Below are 23261 nucleotides of genomic sequence, written 5' to 3'. Positions count from 1 at the left end.
TATATATATGTATATATATATATATACATATATACATACATATATACACACATATACATATATACATACATATACATATATATACACATACATATACATACATACATATATATACATACATATATATACATACATATATACATATAGATACACGCATATATATAGATACATACATATATATATATACACGCATACATATATACATACATAAATATATAATATATTCATATATATACATATATATACATACATGCACACATATATATGCATGCATATATATATACATATAAATACATGCATACATATATATGCATACATATACATACATGCATACATATATATATGCATGCATATATATACATATATACATACATGCATACATATATATGCATACATATACATACATGCATACATATATATGCATACATATGTATACATATACATACATGCATACATGTATATGCATACACATACATGTGTATATATATATATACATACATATATATGCATACATATATATATACATATACATATATATATATATATATACATATATATCTATACATATATGTATGTATGTTTAATTTCGTTTCCTTGAAGTATATCCACTGAAACATATGTCTACCAGAAAAGTGCTCAATTAGTTAACATAGCATATCATATTAAATTCATTTATACAAACAAATACATGTGTTCACACATTTTTCTGAAATTTCCCGTTCCAGAGAAATCACGTCCCGTCGTAAGGCCAAGGATATCCTTGGCCTGACAACGTGATTTGTATAAATGAATTATATATATAATTTCGAACATTATCGCCATCTAAAATGTGATCGTCCTTAACATGCTCTTTCCTTTTTATAGTCTTTTTCTTTACTGTAACGTCATTTGGGACACACTTTTTTTATTTACATAGAACCGCCATACGCGCATGCGCGCTCTGTTACACATATACCTAAAACAAAAACTATTTGGCATCAACGTGAAAGCAAAGTTTTCCTGCTTCTTTTATTTCTGCATAACGCCACGGATTCAATAATTGATATTACTTAAACGGCATATCTCTTATATACACAAGTCGGCTAGACTTAAGGAGGGCAAAGTAATTGCAACTTTCCAACATTGATCGAGTTTCCTCAACCAAAATTATCCAATATTTCTTGAATGAGGATAACATACGACCTAACTTGGTCAACATCGTCTTACCACCATTCTGGGAAAGGGGATTGTTCAGGACAAGAACTCACACTAAAATGTAAACGATTCGATTTGCGAGACGACGTAATGTGAAAAACAATAAGGAGCTCGATTGTATTTCTCAATGTGCAAGTAGTTTACATGTGCTTAATAGAATTGGAAAACGTCATCCCCATTGGAAAGTTTATATATATATATATATATATATATATATATATATTACAGGAATTGAAAGAAAATATCCAAGAGCTATCCTGCAGAGTCTAGGAAACTAAAAATATAAGAAAAAAAAAACAATTTGTCTTTAATAAGAAGTGTATAGATATAAGGATTTGCTGACACACACACATATATATATATATATATATATATATATATATATATATATATATATATATATATATATATATACACTCGTGTGTTATTTTCATTTCATGTCAAACTCACTGGATTATCTTCATTTCCTGCCCGCTACTAAAATGCGTCGTTTTCACATTTCTGTACTGGGTTTATTCTTCGTATTCAAAACGCGGAAAATATTTATTCTGCATAAAGGCAGGAGAGTCTATCAACAAAGAGGATAATTGTCGTTTGCTTAATAAATACGAATCATGCCATTATTAAATGAACACAATGCAGGAAAAGATGTTAAAATGTGAACAAAGGTCGAAAAGCGAAATCAATGATTAGAGGGATAAAAGGAAAACGATGTAAAAAAAATAAAAAAAGAAATATCGTGAAAATGGGACACGGGTGTTAATGAAAAATAAGAAAATAACGGTAAGCTAGACAAAGGCATTTTGTGAGGATGAAAATGATTTATAATTGATAACGTCGATATTCTTTTTCAGTTCACCTGTTTTAAGAGAAAATGACAATGACCATCTAACAGACACATAACTATGATATATCAGTGAATAAATAAAACTCGATTTTACTCATCTTTTGCACAATAGTATATATACATATAAAACATATATCTATATGTAAATAAATTGCGTATAAGTTGTTCATATGAAAACCAAAAAAAGACGAATTCTCGCAAAGGAATTCATGCATGCATATTTGTCATGTCTTCTGTTATGGCTGTGGTGTTACTCGTAATTGCAGATGTATCTCCACCTTACCTTTTGGTGACATGTGTATAGTGTGTTATAGGTTTTCAGAGAAGTTGTATGCAAAAGAAAATGATCGCGCATTATAGAGATATGACTATAGTTTACAGGCAGAAAAGTCTTTGCTATAATTAATTCAACTGTGTGCATAAGAGGTATTATTAGTATATACACGAAGGAAACACTGTTACATAAATTTTAATACTCAAAACTAACTTTTATATTGTGTTATTCCTGTATTATTTCCATATATACTATTGATTCATAAGGATTCAACACTTAAAAGATTATCTCATTTGCATATTACATTATATTTGAAGAGTAGTCTTAAGGTCAATTAATATATTCCTGGGTTTCTATAGAATATTTTCCACAAGGTTTTAGGAGGTAAAATATAGGTAAGGCCTTTCATTTATAGTTTCCAAAATTTCAGATTTGCACTGATCTTATCAATCATAGAATACTAATGAAGTAATACTATCTAAATGTTAATTTCCTAAGTGGGCATTTAGTCTAAACTACCATTTCCAAACTCAAAATCATATGGAAGATACTAAAAAAATGAAACAACCGTTCTAGACAAATGTGGATTATATTTTAATTTCACTTATTTTTTTGAAATATATATAAAAATTGATTTCTATGGAGAATGCCTTTACATGCCATGAGAGCGGTATTCGTCATATATAAAAGTTAGAATATTTCTGTAAGGCAAAATGACACAAAATGTTTATGAATTTTAAAAATTAATGCAAAATATGTAATATTGATAAATTTCCAATATTAAAAGTGCATTTTTATGAATACAAAGTAAAATACAAAAATAATTCAATCAAAAAGTGCCTTCAATTCATTTTACACTATTTACATTTTCTTGCACTTTAAATATTAAATTTATCTGTTACTGAGCTATAAGTTGTATAGATATCTAATTCTCTACAGAAATTTATAAATAGTGGAACGGAATTTACATTACATAAAGTAAACCCAAGGGGTTTTTAGATTCAATTAACTAACATCTTTTCCCATTATACTAGTAAATAATTTCGTAAGTTATCAGTGGCAAAGAGAATATATCAGAAGGCTTCTCGAGCGCTTCCTAAAGCACTAATAAATATTTTTTTCTAACCGAAGGCTATGTGAAAACTTATTTTTTTGCGTAAACAGCGAAAAACAAATCTTACATGCACGTCGAGCCTTTTGAAAGCATTCACTGTACTAGTAAAATTATTCTAAGTAATGCAGTGGTTATTGTTATTTAAAATTAAACTATATTATGATTTTATGTATTTTTTCTACAAATGTTTAATTCGATCACAGATAAGTTTTTGCTTGCTTATTAAGAATAGAATTCTGCAAAAGTACGTTATTTCTTTTTTAAAAGCAACTTGGTTTGCTTTTGGTGAAAATAATGTGTTGTACACTAATTTTAACTGAAAGAAAATAAAACTTGTTTTATCTGTGATTGGTTAGTAGAAAATGTTTTCACATATTTTATTTAAAACATATCCTATCCACATAAGCACTAACTTTTTCATTGCACTTATTTTTCTATTCGTTTATTTTCCGTAATTTTTCAAATACATATTAATCGCGACATGACACGGTAGTACGTCATATTTTCACCTTAAATACATTGATTTTAAATATCTCCAATTTACACAAGCCCCATATTTTAATATAATTCTCTTGATTTTCCAAAATTTTTCGAAAATTTGTAATTTTGACATGACACGGGAAAATAATTGTTTTCCCTTAAAAAGCTGTAGCTTAAAAGATCAGTTATGTACAACCCCACCAGTGCATTAATAAAACCAAGTTTCTCATCAATACTTACTTGCTCTATTAGTATTATTAGTATTGATTATAATTCATCACGTAATATAACAGAAACAATTTTAATATTATAACATGACATGTTTTTATCTAAAATCCGTTGATTTTAATATCACCGATCTACAACAATGGCCTCAAAAGAACTTATAATACCGTTTCGAATACTCCATTTTCACGGATTTAGTATATTTAGCGCTAGTATAGATAGTTGATTTTTCACTCTCTATTGGTATATACAAGTCTTTGCTCTATTTATATTTCTATTCTCCTACGACTATGCTACAACCTAATCCTATATAATGTCTTAAACAATATTAAAATTTCACAATAGATTATTTTGAGTAACTTTTTTCAGAGGCAACATTTTTAAATCCTCTAACACATTAGTGTTAAAAATGAAATAAGTAACCTAGTTTTTACAGGTTTCATTACGTAATACTCCGTGCATAACAAAAATAACAGGATAAAAATTTAGAATACTTCTAACCAAAAATTCCAAATTCAGCAATTATATTCTCGCAAGCGAAGGCGCGTAATTATAAAATAAACAGATGGTTTTGAATACAAAACATCTTTTGCTGGCTTTTCGCGCGAAGACAATGTTTGATTTTGAAAATCCCAAAACGCCTAAAGTCATAAAAGCCACTGGGTTGAAGCCCTAGACCCTATTATAATTCTGGTTACAGGGTTAGTTTAGAAGGTGACCTCGTTCTAGTGATCGGCCTGAGTTCCTTTTTAGTTGGATGACTATGCCCCATGAGAAAAGTACATACATTTCGCATTTATCGTGTGACAGCTATTAGATTTCTTATAGATAGCGTTATAGATCAGGCGACAGTGTGCCTAAAGTGATTCAGCTTAAGACAAAGTTGTATTGATTAGTCCAAACGAAGGTGATTCCGGTTCAAGCTTTCCCTAATCGTGACGTTTCTCAATTTTTGAGATGAGGATTGGTTATTTGTATTATTATTCATCGGACTACTGTTCTCATCTTGAGTGTGTGATTTTCACAACGTTTCGGTCGATATAACCTCCGAACTCGGGAAAGAATCACACATATGCTGGGGAATAACCTACTACTAAGTAGACCTAGTAGAGAATTTTATATGATATGGTAACCAGTAATTATAAACAATAGATAATATATACAATTAATAAGTAAAATCATTAATATATATATGTATTAAGTATAGAGATAGATAGACATTAATATATAGTAATAATTAGTAATAAATAGTGATATTTACAACTAGAAATAAAATAGGTTTAAGGCTTCTAAAATTTGTACTAGCATTCTCCGCAAGGTCCCGTAACACAGTAGTTAGAGTACTGAAAAAATCAATTGTAAAAGTTATATTTTTCCGAAGGTTGAAAGTTAAATCCTCGGTGTGGGTGACCGACAGATACATTTGCGAATTACTTAGGACCTGTATCCAGTCATGGCTGACAACACAAGAGCCCGCTACCCCCGTGTTGTAAATAAATTCCGTCCAAATTCCCGAGTCCGAAAAGAACATTCCTGAGTTCGACAAGATACACCTGAAGAAGGTCGTTTCTCATTCATTTTCGTTCGAGGTTGTCTAATTGCAAAAAAGAAATGTATATAATATGACATTAAAATGGTATATATAAGTAAGTTGGGTAGTACGTGACTTTTTAGTCGAGATCCATATTTATGTCGATAACATTAAAAAGTAAAAAAAAATACATTCAATTGTTCAAACTGACCTTGCGTGAATTAACTTACCCAAACCTGTGGTTAAATAGAAATCCAAATTCTACAACTACAAAATATTCATATTTTGTAGGCCAGAGTTCACATATTAATACACAATCTCGATTAGAAGCTCTGATATTGTTGGTTGCGCAAGAGATGTTCAACATATAAGTTCACATTAATTGTCTGTATTTTTGAGATGAGGTGTTTTCATTGATTGAGATTGTCGGACTGACTTCCTCATCTTCGTTGTTGTAGTTACAATATATATATACACTTTAAGAGACTATATATATATATATATATCTTATTATATTGCACCTAATATACAATAATGCCCACCCAGCGTGGATTATCGTGTGTAGTATTTATTGATATAAAGCTAATACTGTATAGATTATTTTTCATCTAATATAATCACAAGTTAAAAAAAAATGACTCGACTCTTATAAGTTAGTATTGAAACCAAAACATATAGCGCTCCACCCTTATTAATTACTACTTTAGTTATAAGATCGATAGGAAAACGTTAAAATTTAACAGACTTTAGCCTATAAATGTATATTTGCCAATGTGTACAAGTACACTTTAAGTAGGTTAGCGCCTGCCAAATTCCATTTCATTTCTTCATTTTTACTTCTTAATAGCTATTTATACCTGCTAAAGATACATTCGAAATTTTTCACATGCCAGTATCTCCTATATATTGTTTCGTCTGTAGACCAAAACTTAAAAGAGGATTTGATAAAAACCGTTCCTCATACAGACACAGTCCCTTTATTTATTAATCATGTGCGCACTTATGATTTCATATGAAAATAAGTCATGGAAACGTCGACTGCTTACGCACCATATAAATATATATCTTGCTACTGATCTGATCCGAAGCAAGTAATGGATACACAATATATATATATATATATATATATATATATATATATATATATATATATATATATATATACATATAATATTACATGTAAACATATATAAAACTGGCATGGCTTTAAATATTTTATTAGTTCTACGTACAGGATAAACGCCTAATCTAATTAAATTATCATTATACTTTTTCAAACATGAAATGCCATCTTTTTATTACATGTTCCTCTCGTTAACTTAAGCAGACAAAGAGGAAATGCATTAGAAAAAGAGATATAGGTATGACCAATCAGTTAAAATTACCGTTTAATACGAAATAAATTACGAATGTTGTGAGAAATAATTTTATTTTTCTGTTCAACAAATATATATTTTATCGAGTTGCTTTGTTTCCAGGATAATTTTTTTTTCTTAGCACTATTTGTCTGTAATTCAAAACACGTTTGAACTTTAATCCAATATAGAACTTCTTTTTCTATATAGTCATTACCATAATTAATTTAATTTTACCATCAATAAATAATGCTTTGTGCATGAGCGTTTGGAGCACGCATTGTCGTTTCGAACGTCTTCCAAATGTAAAATTTGTTTTTGTCATAGTATGATAACACGCAACATAGGAGGGGAAGATACTACTAAAACGAGCATTATTTTGTGCTCCAGAATTTATTTTCTACATAGTGATTACGATTCTCAATGCACTTTTCTTAGAAATTCAATGACGCATCTCTGCTTCTGACGCGTGGTAATGACAGACGTTACTTTCTTTTTCATCGGGTTTCACAACGTCACAATCTGCAACAGTTCAGTCATCATGCAATGCAATTCGCAATCCCTTCTTATACACTTCGACGGAATACAAAACATAGGTGACATTACCTTTGGAACGTATCTTGTAGTTTACTTTTTGAAACTGAAAACTGTTGTGTATAACATTAATTTACTGATCTATGTGACTTCTTATACAAATCGACACATTTAACGATTATGTATCTTCCACTTATGCGTAAATTACTTGTACCCTTAAGTGTTCATGTAATTTAAGCCTTAGGCATTATTTCTAATTTGAGAATGATTGATCAAGTAAAATACAATGCTCAACAGAATAGGTCCAGAAGCCGAGAAAGTTTTCTAAAATTACACAGAAAGAATAACATACTAACACATTCTTTTATATAAATTATTGCACTCTTCTAAAATGTGATTCGATCATAAAATCTTTGTTAAAGAATAAAAATGTTAGGTTAAATGGAAACATTACAGCTATTATACTTTACGAAGGTAATCCCTATCTTGATTGGTAAAGAAATAATAATTGTAATATTATTAAACGTATACTGTTGTAATGCTTATAAAATGTGGATCTTGAAATCAATGCTTATATCTCAATTTTAAACTCTTTTTTATGCCACTCTCTTAAGCCTTCTATGGTTCTAATTCAGGTGTGAATTATATCGTCAGAGTGTATTATGCTAATGGCAATATGAACACAATTGAAATTATCGACAAGCCGTAATCTATGTCAATTTCGATTGACCTCTCTTCATAGCACAGCGAGACTAGAGCTTTACTTAATGAAATATGTACTAGTGTATCTTCATACTATCTCATCGTATGACCTAAGTAATTTAAACATTTTTGCAACATCTCAACGTTAAAATCCGTCTTTTTAGATAATTAAATCATGAGTAGAACTAATCATTTTCTATTTTCTCATGTAAAAGTTTCTGCTATGCAACACGACTTAAACTATGGAACATTAAGTTATACGCATTGTTATAAAGGATATCTAAAAAAAGTCCCCGAAGGATTGGCAATCTTTCTCATTTTTCCATTAATGATTATTTTTTTCTCTATTTCAGATATTTTACAGATAATATTTTCGAAATCAATTCTGTATAAGTATAGTAATGAACTACGGCCAAAGACACCATGGAGCTTCTCGGTTAATGCTTTGGCGACAGCATTATCTCTCGCTATAAAAATGCAAAATGGTCACCACGTTCCTCAGACCTAACTAGCCCCGACATTCTTGTGGGATATATTTTAAAGAAAGTCTTTTTACAACGCCCAAACCATGCAAGAATTAAAGGAAACTATTAGGAACAAAATAAGGGAGTTAAATTGCAATCCAGAGATTCTGCAATAAGTCATCAATACTGTTTTGGAAAGAGCACACACATACGAAACTGAAAATGGACCAGATTTAAGTCATATTTTTAAATGTTTGAATTCTGCATTTTCCAAAAACCTCCGGATGTCTAATTCAGATTCTGTTAAAAAGAAAGATATCATCAACAGTAAATAATCTGTTTAAGTTCCCAAGCTTTCAGTGACATTTTGGACAGCCTTTACAATTCAAATAATTGTTAGACGGAAACCTGTTCTCCAACACTATTCAAAATTTCTAGAATTATAAGCATAACATGTTAACCCCAGTATATAATGATTTACATGTAAGAAATTTGAGACAATTTATTTGAATATATTATTTTGCCATTCTTTTTATACTAAAGTCTATGCCTTTTCTTCTGATACGCTTTTGTTTAAGGACTCTATTTGAAAAAACACTACGTAATAAACAGAAGCACTTTTATGTTTACAAATCCAATATAAACACAAAAAGGAATACTGATAATGTAAATACCAATTCTATCAGACTTGAACAAAACAAACTAGCTCTATGAATCGAATAAAAATAATTCAAAAATACGTACAGAAAGAAGCGAAATGGGCAACGAAAAAAGTTGGGGTATACATTGAGCGAAACGTTGAAAAATGTGAGGAATGCTACAGGGGAGAATAGTAGTCCGAGTATAAGTATAAATAAGAATTTATTCCGCTTAAGGTAGTCATGTAAAAACGATTAGTTAAACTGATGATTCACAATAATTGGATGCGTATTTGTTTTGTTGGTTTAAGTGAAACAACTGATTATTTTCTAACATTTTCTCAATATATACTAAAAGATTACCGCACTCTCCCTTTCTCTCCTCATACAAATATGCTCAACTAGTCGCCAACACAAACACATCACTAGCAAAAAGACACAACACAATGGCGTACTAACTACCTCGATCTCCCTTGAAGCCTGGATAGCCAATAAGGCCGCGAGCGCCCTGTTTGCCTTTTTCGCCTTTCTCTCCTGGATCACCTGAAATAATCAGTAGGCATGCAAGGACAAAGTTGTTAGTGTTTTATTATTAGTCTGGTTGGCAAACAGGTGACGACGCACTTACCAAGTCGCCACAGCACGACGACAAGCATCGTGTTAAGTATAAGAACAATAAGTTTAAAAAATATTTGAGTTCGTAATGAATCATAATATTGCATGCCAAGGGAAATTACGTTAAATATGAGTTAGGCAATGTTCGCATTTATTTCGTAGACAATTATCCTCAATATCTGACGGTATACATTTTTAAATAATTCTTTTATTAATATAATTTAAAAAAAGTAAGCAGATTTTTAGAATTTTCTCATGAATCCTGTTATTTGAAGTTGATTTTTTTTATTTCTGAAAAGATTTTAAATCATATTATAAGAATTATTAAAAATAGAAATTACACATTTATTTTAGATTTAAAAAAAACTGCTCGTTCCGCAATTTGTTTATTGAATATAATTCTTACAACATGTCGATGTATATAATTCTAAATAATCCTTACCGTTGCTTGTCAAAATCGCAAATATTTCGGACAATTAAATATCGTGTGGATTGAGGACTAAACCTGGACCTCCTACATGTAGTAACGCATAAAACCTGAAGTAAACATTTGGTCGAGCTGAGTCCTCTGTAGGTTTAATAAAAAGATAAATGTTTAACATTCGATAAGGCTACGCCTTAAGAGACGAGACATATATTTTGTTGTGAACTGAACATTTTCAGTTTAAAATTCCGTATAGATTTCGGAGAGTGTCAAGACTCACATGAAGCGTGTCGGAATGCTACATCCGCCTGAACGTCGTGAGAAGAACATTCCGATACGAGAATAGTAGTCCACGTAATCTTCAGTGGAACTTCATTAAACTCAATAAAACGTGTAAATAATAGTTACATTATGTAGTTTCCTATGTTGACATTTTTTTGCTTTTTTTCATTAAAGTTTAGAAAATATACACAACGAAAAAATATGAAATGTAGTAATACTTTTTAGTTTTTCTGAGGTTTATTCTTTATAATAAAAACCTAAATGGAAGTAATATTGAAATTACTTTTAATCAATATGTAGATTTAGTTTAATCCAGTTTGGTTAAATTGTAAGATTCTGAATATACTCGATTTAGAATTGAATTGGAAAAAATCAAAATTCAAAGTAAATAGCCTTTAAATGCCAATGTAGTCATTTGTTAATAAACCGCTTTTATATCATTAAAAGTAAAAAAATTATTCTATCGCTACAATTTAGAAAAAAACAATGCAATTCACATTAAGTATATAAGGCCTTATAATCAATATATATATATATATATATATATATGTGTGTGTGTGTGTGTGTGTGTGTGTGTGTGTGTGCGTGTATGAATTCTAACTGCCTAGAACACTCGGCGATCCTCAATCACGATCACCGTCGGGACGCCTTGCTCATATATATATATATATATATATATATATATATATATATATATATGCATATGCTTGGTTGGGTGGATCGATTTAGTGAAAACAGAAGCTATTTGCGCAATATACATTATTCAAAATGGCGTAATAAAAGATAAAATAAGACGTAATTGCAACTTCGCTTCCAACTTCCAGATTTTACAATCACGCCTACATGCATTTCACTTTTTTTTTTATAGTTATTTCTTCTGATAAGTTGAGGGTAAAATAGATGCATTGATTAATATAATAATTAAATGAATAGTTTTACCCTATGAAACAGTTAATGTCAGTAATTGTAAATGCCAATATAATTAAAGGAATTAATTGCAAGATGGTCAACATCATGAATTTTGAAATATAACTTTCATAATTTGTTATATATAACGGTTTTTTATGTGTGCGTAAATCTGTTCCCTATTAACTCCAAAACGACTAAGCCGATTTTAAAAATATTTTAAACGCAAGTAACTTATTTGCCTGTAAATGATCTTAGATAGGTTTTATATCTCGATACCTATGATAAGTACCAAGAATCGAAGAAATCCTATGAAAAAAAGGTACAATTTTTACCAAAGTTAACAAATTGATTGAGCCTTACACTGCAAGCAAAAAAAGAACGCAGCATATAAAGTTAACAGTATGTTCATTGATAAGACAAGAACATGTAAAAAGAAAATGAATGTTTCAGTTTAGAGCACAACTGAACAATTGTCTCTGACTTTGTGATTTTAATATTTAGTTGAATTTTAATATTAATAAAAAAAATCAACAGAACGTAGCTAAAGTGAAATGACAACTACAATAAACTATAAACATTCACTGCGGGGAGGCATCTGTAGTTTCCTATCGGTGCACCGAGATTTGTTCTTAACCCTAGCATTGATTTGAATGACGAATGGAGAATTTAACCGATATCGATGACAAAAAAAAATTGTCAGTGTGGAACACTCCGCGATCCTCAATCACGATCACCGTCGGGACGCCTTGCTCATATATATATATATATATATATATATATATATATATATATATATATATATATGTATATATATATATGCTTGGTTGGGTGGATAGATTTAGTGAAAACAGAAGCTATTTGCGCAAGGGTGCAAAATCTGTCTTACACTCCAATAATGGAAATGAAATCAAAAGGGATCGCGTGCTTCAAGTCTGTGGCAGTTTAGCTGGCCTAAAGATCCACTTGCCAACACCTCCAAATCGAGAGGTAAAGAGGGAAAGCATATGGCATGAAATAAATATTGTGGCCGTGCTAATGAGCTATTGAATTTCTAGGATATATATATATATATATATATATATATATAAACACCCAGAAAGTTTAGTATCATGACTATATTCTCATACTCCTACTAAGATCTATCGAAGTATTTAAATCTGTTGAAGTGAATACTAAAAATAAATACAATATATATAGGAATCCGCAGAAACTCTCGGTACATTATATATGACAGTTCTTTTACCTGAGATCAAGTCAATACTTTTTTGACAAGACATTCTAATCGTTTCATAATTACCACTATATATATATATATATATATATATATATATATATATATATATATATATATATATATATATATCATAATTTGTTGTATTCCCACATCTCATTTGTGCGTGTCTGTGTACACATAATCATGAGTTTAACTATTTAATCTAAAGCTACTATCCCAGTGACTAAATTATTTTCATTGCGTGTATTTACTGATTAGACTTCTCTACATATTGCCTGCCTAGACGAGTGCACATTTATTTAAAATGAAACAAATGAGTTTAATATAATTCCACTTAAAGCTTTTATAACAATATAGTTGTTATATATTGGTTTATTATTTGTGATAAACCTCTAAGTACTCGAAAGTTTACATTAATAGCTAGTTTATTAGAGGAACATCTTACATCGAATCAATACCGATATTTAAACAAACATACCCCCCCACACACATATATATATATATATATATATATATATATATATATATATGCATCAAGTAAAAGGCGGCAGCTTGTTGATACGAAGGTGTGATTAAAGTCGGCATTTACATTCTATTTAGTTTTATAAATACCTTATGACGAGGATCGATAGCTTTTTAAGTGGATTGACATTTTTTAAATTTTTTATACGTTAATATTCGTTATTTTGTATTTTATATATACATGCTGATTTTAGTCTAGCAAACTTAGTAAGCAAGAATTACTGTTATATTGCTAGTACGGGTTAAAGTCTACATTAGCCAATGAATAGGTTCTCTCAAACAAAAAAAAAAGGATTACTTTGATTTTTGTTATTTGTTTTTGTTGGATGAGACGCATTTTTCGTTAATCTGTCCACTAAAGATTAAACTGTATATTAACAATTGCATAATTAAAATGGTTTTCTATCTATTTTGAAATTCATTGTAATTTATTTATTTTTTTGAATTAGTTATGCATGTGGTTATTTCCCTGCCAAATAAGCCTTACAATTGATGGCTATCTCACATCTAGAATTTAATTATTTTATGTTACTTTTAAAATACTAAATGTAAAGCTTCTTGTTAAAACAGAATTTATACGGGTTGCCTTATATACTGATCCATTATACTGTTTCCCAAACAATTTTTGAGCGTCAGTTTTTTAGTAGTTTAATTAATAATTCAGTACAGATGTAGACTTACTTTATTTTATTCGATGAATACGTTTTTTATATTTGTTATGCCTAGATTTTGTATCAAGATATCTTAAGTTCCGTAGAAGCTTTTTTGTACAGCTTTCTGGCAAATGTCGTGACTTTAGAAACAATATATTTTGTAAAGCAGTTATTTATAGTCAAAAAATGTACATATATATTATGGCATGCTTGATTAGTGTAACATGTGTATTTGGTAGATTTTGTGTAAGAGATGTTAATGAAATCCATAGCTACAATAAAGAAAAAAAAAGTATTTTATTTAATCACAGAATAAGGTGCATCACTCGTTTATTTAACCGTTTTCTCTTAGAAATATAAAACGATGTATGATTTTTAAATATTTTACAATAGATGTAAATCGATAATGTTTTTACCCGAACAAAATATGATATATTGCTTACGACGGTTCGTTTATGGAGTTTTCGCTTTAATTTATATATAATGGTGACGTTTGTGTATTGATTGTACATATTATTATATTTATTATTTATTTATGTATTAATATACAAAACACGCACCAGATCTGATATTTCTCCGAACAAAACTAATGACACCTTGACACACTCCTTTATGTGAATGTAGATGGTGATGATCGCGTCGGTATTTAGTATTGTGCTTATACTACGGGTGTTTAATGCACTCTACTCTGTTTGTTTTATTCTAGCTTAGTAAAGGTATCCAAGTGATGTTTTGCAAAAATATGGTACTACAATCGTTTAAATTATATCCCAAAAGAAGTCTTGTAATTATAGTTCCATGAGCAAAAAAAAAAAAAAAAAAAGGCAGCAACGTTTCTCGTTTAAAAAAAAAAAAAAAAAAAAAAAGACAGTGCATAGGACCGAATAGTCAATAATATATATTACTTAAACAGCATACACCTCTTTTGTGATGTACACTCGATTAGATTTATAGACGGCGAAGGAATTGCAACGTTCCGAAGGTGACCGAGATTTCTCAACAAGCATAATTTACTATTTCCTAAATAAGAATCACATATCATATTACTTGTTCGATATCGTCTAAGAACTCTTCTAGATCATTTAGTCAGAAATCGGATCGTTTAAATTGAAGTGTGATTTCAAGACGAAATTATTAGATACTTATTGCTGAATGTACAGGTAGTTTTAACGTGCTCGATTAAATTTAGAAAAGAAAACGGATTTGTATTACTGTACACATAGATTCGAAAAAGTTGTCAAAAAACAAATATATAACACATAAATGTTATTAAAGGCAAGATAAATTACTTTTCTACCTAACTGGATAAAATTTTCGTGTTTTTATTCAATGTAACATGTTTATTCAGCTCAAAAAGCATACAGTGTTTACCGATATATTCTAAAATTCAAAATGGCGGCCGACTCTCTCTTTAACACGGTAAGTTCGGAAAAAGGTGTAATAAATAATAAACTAAACACAATACTGTTAGAAATTCGCTCAATATATGTTACCGTGACATAACTAGACATATATTCGGTAGTTTTTTAATAGTATTTTGTCTAGTTTATTATTTATAATACCTTTTCCCGAACTTACCGTGTTAAAGGGAGAGTCGGGCGCCATTTTGAATTTTACAATACATCGGTAAACACTGTATGCTTTTCGAGCTGAATAAACATGTTAAATTGAATAAAAACACGAAAATTATATACAGTTTGGTAGAAAAGTAATTTATCTTGCCTTTGATAACATTTATTTGTTATATATTTGTTTTTGACAACTTTTTCGAATCTATGTGTGCAGTAATACACACCCAAGTAAACTATATTGCCAAATATACAATGCCTTTCGAATTTACTTATATATATATATATATATATATATATATATATATATATATATGATCCGGCGATCTAGTTTTACAATCTCAGATTAAAATTTCTAGCGTATAGATATGAACTTTTTCTTCGTCCGTATATGGTGCTTCTAATCCACAATACAACCGAAAATACCTATAAATTAACTCGCAAATTCGCGAACTCTATTAATATAATGAAAAGTACCAACACTGATGTAATAAATCAGAATTGTGTTGATGAGAATTTACTGACAATATATATAAAATAATGTATTGTATCTAACTCGCTGCATTGCCGTCATTCCCATCTCACTACATAAAACGTACTTTTTTGCAGCGATGTTTATTTGATTTCCTTTTTTTTATTCAAATTGCGTGAAAATAGTTACGTTAAATAAAGCAACTATCAGAAAGGAGGATAATTGTCGTTAGTTTCTTAATAAATACAAATCATGCCGTTATTAAATGAACACAATGCAAGCAAAATTGTGAACATGTGAACAAAGTTCGAAAAGCGAAATCAATGATGAGGGATAACAAGAAGACGATGTAAGGAAGAAATGAAGATAGCCAAATGGAATCAGCTGTAGATGAGATAAAATAGGAAGGAACGTTCTTTTTTTCTTTCCTTTCCTTTTTATCTCATATCGGCCACTAAGTAATTATTTTTTAAATAAAAAATAACTAAATCTCGACAAAAAAGTGACAATACGAGACACATTGTTATTTAACGTTATCTTTCACCAATTCCTTGTTTCCGTAAATTATGCTTTTGAAAAACATACCATTGTCTTATTAATTTAATTAAAATTTTCATCATAAATAATTCATAAATAATACTCCCTAGCGTTTTGCTTGATAATTTTATTGACTTTATATTTTAGTTCATTTTCCACGAGATCCAAAAATACGAAACCCCGGAGTAATTAGTTAACCCACCTTTCTCCTATGTCAAGCATTGTGACTGTTACATATGAAAACTATCAGAAGTTACTCCGACCAGGACGATGCGCAGATAACACTTCAGATGAAGACAATTGTCCGAGTAATCCAAATTATACAAAATAAGTTAGATGTAGTTATATATGTATATATTAGCATGTAAACGTATTAACGCCTACACTAATTATTGTAAACTGTCGACAGGAAAATTCTCTCTACTTTATTGTACATGCATATCATTTGATAACATAAACATACATAGTTGAAAGTGATGGGACAAAAATATTGGTATACTTCCAAATACGGATAACTAATAAGTTAAAAGTGTAATTCAATTGCGAGAAATATTTATTTTGTTCGTCAAATAGTTCTTATATTAATTTGTTTGCTACTTTTCCAGGATCGGAAAAAATAATTCTCTAATGCTAATGATATTTGTTTAATTTACATTCCAAATACGTTTGCAATTCAGGGAAATCTATTTATTTATGCATCAGCATTGGGTTGAACATTTGCGCTGATTTCTATTTTCACTTCTCTCCCGCTTATAATAGTTATATGTAATTACTAAGTTACAAAGTACCACAATTTCCATAGTCTACGTAACAGGGCGTAGTTACATATGCTAATTTTGAATTATGTGTATATGTAAAGCAGTCTTAAAAAATGTTCATTTTCAGTGCAGCTCTAATTAAAGCTTTTGAATAAAAAATATGGCAGTATTAAAAATGTAACATACAAAAAATGAGAAGGGAAGAGACCAAATAGTATTAGAGAAGAGCGTCAAGTGGGAAAGGTAATGTAATAGGTATCGTTTAATGAGGAAGCAACCGTTTGACACCTGCTAAAATGAACCAATAAAAACACATTCAGTTATGTTTCTTGTCGTAGCCCTCTGACCGTGTCAAATTTGACCTAGAACCGAAATAAAATAAATTTCATATAAATCATAACACTACGTATTCCGTAATGCAGGCGTGTTAAATACATCTAGTAAAACATAAAATACATGATTCTAAACCATTGTAATAGCTGAAATATTATTACAGCGGACTTTTGAACAATCGCGAGGGATAATAGCACTTAAAGTTATCAAACATTAACGCACATAAAAAAAACAGTATCAATGCAGTATTAGTATTAATACACATGCCATTGTATGTGCAAAAAATAGGCAAGTGATAACGAATACACTTATAATAGATTTAATGAAAAGTATACCAAATAATGAGGCTACTAAGCAAAATCACAAAAAACCTTGTAAATCATAGATGTAAAAATACACTATAACATTCATTGGTGTTATTTAAAACATGGTTCTAGTCACGCTATTCAAAATAAGCTAATATGAATATTGTATTTGCACATTTTTGATGATTTGAAAATATCTGAAATTCGTAGATTTAGTATTTAGATCTTTATACATAGTTTCAACAATGAAAACAGCTCGGGAATTTATTGAATTCACATAATTTTGAAAATGGATTACTTAAATGCTTTACGCTGTAATATGACTATAAAACATTTTTAATTCATTTTCGAAGAGTTTGTATACTGTAGCATTAATCTATTTTCCTCATTATTTCAGGAATCCAATGGTAATAGATAATGAGACAATTTTGTATATTTATTATTCAAAAACAAATAAAGCTCTCTCTCTCTCTCCCTCTCTATATATACAATTAAAACCATTTTAATTCTAGACATATAAATCTGGTCGTATAGTAATGCATGCATATATATATATGTATATACATTATATATATATATATATATATATATATATATATATATATATATACAAAATTTGTTTTGACCTAATTAACTATTCATTATGTATTTATAAATAATAATGTCAGGCATAAATATTTAAATGCTGTCTATATTTTGTTTAATTTAGAGTAAGAAAAGCAAACAGCTTTACTTAAAATTACAATGAATTTAATATCTATGTAATTAACATTAGCTATACGACATCTATTGATATAAATTTAACAATTTCTAACTTTTATCAGCCATAGTTATCATTGAAAACTGGAATCTGGAACTATTCTCTAATCAATCGATCAGTATCGATCGACATGCCATCTACATCTATAGCACCCACTAATTAATATATAACACATACCGTGACTTCACTTTGAGGAACATATTTAGATTTGGAGTTATTGAATTAAGAAGTGATAATATGTATTATTTTGATTATCAGGATACTTTCAGTTTTTATAATCTCACAATATGACGACCGATACAACCTCAACCTATCTCGCACAGACACACAAAAAGATAACGTGCTAGGATATAATGAATTTTAAGTGTCAGTATTTGTAAAATGAACCTACAATAATCTTTACGGCTACTAGTAAAATATAATAACAAGTAAAGTATTAAACTTATTCATAGACGAACACTGTCAAAAAATTTGATTCAATTGGTTTCGATTTAGAATTCTCTAACAAAAAACAAAAAAAAAATCTGAGAAAAAGCAGCCACAGAATGTCTGAGGTTAGGCCCGCAGAAACTTTGTAGAAATTACATGCAGTATGGGAATAGGAAGACAAATAATCTAAATACATTATTCAGTAGAATATCGAGGGTTATATTTGAATGCCATAATCTAACAACTGCGGAATTTCATTTAGATTTCACTTCTCAGAGAAATTACATATTTTCTTGACTTTTGCCAGGTATTTGTATTTTTTATAATCAGTTTTATTTTAATTATATCGTTAAGTTCGGTGATGCGTTTTCTCATCGGTTAGAATTTATCTTTTGAAATAATTAATGTCTAGGGATTTTATTTTGAGATAAATCTTTCGTGCATCATAGAAATATCAAACAGTCACTAATTAAAATGAAATATAACTTAACTGTACCCAATGAACTAAAAATACAAACTTTATGCCTCTTTCCAAATACACAAATGAAATACTCGAATGCTGCTGTTCTGAGTTTTTATTACCATGCACAATACTTATCAATAATGTCAGGGAAGTCAAATAAAATTTAAAAAAATATTAAAAAGGTGGCGGTAAGATGCAAATTGCATAAAATTGACAAGGAGATGAATGATGAAAAAAAGTGGTAGTAGGCAGGGAGGCTCGAACCCGTACCGCTAAGGAGGAAAATAACGTTAAAAATAATTAAAAAAAAAAACAAAACGTGTCGGCTTTGCGTCTATCGCCAAACTAGAAGTAGCAAAGGTTAAAATTAAGGCTAGTCAATCGAAAAGAGGGGGGTGGCTCTCGAAAATATCGCCGAAAAAAGTGTAGAAAAGTGCACAGTTGAGAGTGACAGAATTAATGGGTTTATCCAATTTTTCGATAGCTGTCGTCCAGAGGGGCGAGCTTCAAAACGATATCTATGATCTATCTCGTAAAAATTCGTCGCCTCTGTCGAAAATTTTAGGTAGACATACAGACATACATGCATATATATACAGACAGGTGAGATTTGTGTTATAGATGACATCGTAAATCGTTGAATATATATATGTGTGTGTGTGGAGGGGTGCGCGCGCGCTTTACTTAAAACTAATATACGTTTATAATATATATTCAATAAGGTTATATTAAAATCGCAACGGTTTGTTACGCTCAAATAAAATGGTTTTACACCTTCAAAGCGTATATAAGTTTATTAAACATTTCAAAATCAGAGGAATATATATATATATATATACTTAATTCACATATTGTTTAAATCACTGCGTTTTTGCACGTGTTTCATTGAATGGCATTAACCAGTCAACTATCTGAAACTTTTCATTAGTTCATCAAAGAAGAAAATATTTTTTTTGATTGAAAAAAACAAGAACTCGTTTAAAAGCAGCGACACAACATGTCTTTATATTAAACATTGTTTCAACACTGTAGTTTACAAACTTTTGCGTCTATTACTCTGGTTACTGACAGGGTCAGCAATGGCGGCCATTTCTTAAACCTAGTAAAATTAGTCCTAGTCCAAACTAATAGATCTCAAGTTGTAATTAAGTCAAAATCAGGATGCATATCTTTTGGCCGTCTTTGTATGTCACACAAAAATGTGCAAGGTGTGAAACCGCCAAGCAATGGAGTAAAATTCGCTTCTATGCCATTTCCGCCTGTGTTCTGTGCCGAACCTTCACTATTATGTATACACACTGATTTTATGCACAAGCTATTAATCTTATGTTATGTTTATTGTATAGTTGCAGACTACGTAGAAAACAATACAGATCATCCAATCCAAAAAACAATCTCTGTAAGCTTTATTGAAAACTTTGATTGTTCTAACAGCTCCGTTTAAGAATTTTCTAAATTTAATACATATAACCTATTACTGAACCTTCCAAGGGTAGTGTTGTTTATAAAGGAAAATACCTATATTATAAAAAAAAGAATTGAAAATTATAGTTTGCTTTGTGTTTTCCAAAAATATTTGTATATACATTTTTCCTGTACTATAGCAATTTTTTCTACATTCTGAAATTGCTGCTCTTATTCCAGAATCCCGGAAAAAGTATGTTAGACAGGTTTTCAACTCTAAATGTAGTTTTGGGAGGGTTAATTTTGAACAATAATTAGCATTAAATTTCATCATTAAGAAAATTCACCAGCAATGAACTTATACACCAGATCCTTCCGATTACATTATAATGCTCCAAATGTTATTGTATAAGTCCAGCGATGCGGAAGATGTTATATTCTTACGTTTCTTTCCTCGGACAGTAGACATTGAAATTCTCTTAGTGCAGTTTCTCTTTTGAGAAATTTAACGGAATATTAAACCATAACTGTTCAATTCTACAACCAGATTTTATTTTAAATAAAAAAATATTGTTATAATACAGTAGCCCATAATCGCTCAATAACAATTCGTATTGTACCATAAGAAATTTAAAAAAAGTAAAAAAACAATGAGTACAAATCAAGGTTATTAAATTTTGTGAGAAGTGTTGTTCTCTGAAGAATTTTAGATAATTCCATGTAAAAATTAAAAAAAATGCATTAATTTATAGTAATTTTGTATATTAATCATGTGAAAACATAATGTAAGCAGAATAAATAGCTTTTAGTTGGTGTAAAATCTTTTTAATATGCATAGATACACGCAGCTATTAAGACTACAACATTATAACGCACGTATAAGTTTGTGCTATTTCGGAATTAATAAATTACATTTAAATAAGTATTAAACACGGATAATTATTAAAAAGGCCCTCCCATTCTATCTGCTCGTGAACCTAAACCTGGATTCCATTAACAAAGCTTATTTCCTAGAATTGCCCGTCTATGGAACTACTTTCTGCTGGCATGCTCTCCAGCTGACTACAAGATGGTCGTCTACACGTCCAACATAAACAAGTTGTTTAATCGTTCCTCAAATAATCACATCGTGCAAAATCTCCACTACTAACAAGTACAAAGCTGTTGTTTTAACGACTACCGTACACTTATAACCATTATCTTCGATTGGCCTCCGGGCTTTTCAAAGGCCGGAGGCTAATCGTGGCGAATCTTTTGTAAAAAAAGTACCTGTTTATTTGCAATGTTTATTAATATGAGGATATATAATTTATTGTCATAGTGTACACTGAAACCTTTATATTGATGATTTTTTCTTCTATGTGAAAACTTGCATGCTTAATTACGATTAATTTAGTCGGGTAAATTTGTATTGGAACCTGTCAGATAAGGATTGTCCGTTAAAACGTCATCACTGTTAAACTAGTTTTTTTTTGTTAGCAAGAGTTGACTTTTTAACATAGCTGTGATAATAATCTCCACCTTTTAGTATATACTGAAAATCGATTTACGCATCTTCTCATTCAACGTACATAAAACTGCATGTGTTATATTTTAAATGACGAACTTTATGGTTTATATTAGTCTATGTCTCATGAATTTATCAAAACGACCGTTTTAGTGTTCACAATAATTACATATTAAAATTATTATTTTTTTATAGCAAATCAATTGCTAGTAGTTTTATTACTAAATGTGACCCTATGTAGCACACGGGTTAAAACGACTAAAAATAGTTACGCGTAGTTATGCTGTACTAGTTGAAGGATGTGGCTTTACGAGCATGAAAAGTAGTAACCTTTTTTACCCCGCTGAAGGGAGGAAGAAAAAGGAAAACGGTCGATCATATATTATATAGAATATTTCTTTAATTGACCGTACAAATTTGGTATTTCTGAAATCACGCAGCAAAATCCACACAAAAGCGCATAGGAAACGAAAATCTACATGCAACCTTTACCTCTAAAGTGATATATCGGTTAATAAAATAAGGACAAATTCGACTTGACCAAATATAACAGAAATGATTTATTCGGTAGCAGTATTGAATGCAGTCTGGAGAAATAGATAGGCATTGCGATTTCTTAACCAGTTCTATTTTACACATTACAAGAAACATGTTTCCTAAATAAATATACAATAGAATCCCTGGATACGGTGGTCAAGGATACGGTTTTCTTCAGGTTACAATGTGGA

The 23261-nt window shown here is 29.9% G+C and overlaps 1 protein-coding gene across 1 annotated transcript in view; it reads right to left on the bottom strand.

The window, feature by feature from the left end:
• LOC145276640 (uncharacterized) overlaps positions 1–23261 on the bottom strand; it is a 748502-nt gene that overhangs the window by 431708 nt on the left and 293533 nt on the right. The window contains exon 8 of the mRNA XM_080127831.1: positions 9821–9901. Coding sequence (XP_079983957.1) covers positions 9821–9901 — 81 coding nt within the window. The remainder of the gene's footprint in view (positions 1–9820; positions 9902–23261) is intronic.

The sequence above is a fragment of the Euprymna scolopes genome, chromosome 5, assembly GCF_053919585.1.
Source record: "Euprymna scolopes isolate OS-2025 chromosome 5, ASM5391958v1, whole genome shotgun sequence".
Lineage (NCBI taxonomy): Eukaryota > Metazoa > Mollusca > Cephalopoda > Sepiida > Sepiolidae > Euprymna > Euprymna scolopes.
The sequence above is the reverse complement of the archived record's forward strand: the minus strand, read 5'-3'. Positions and strand labels throughout refer to the sequence as shown.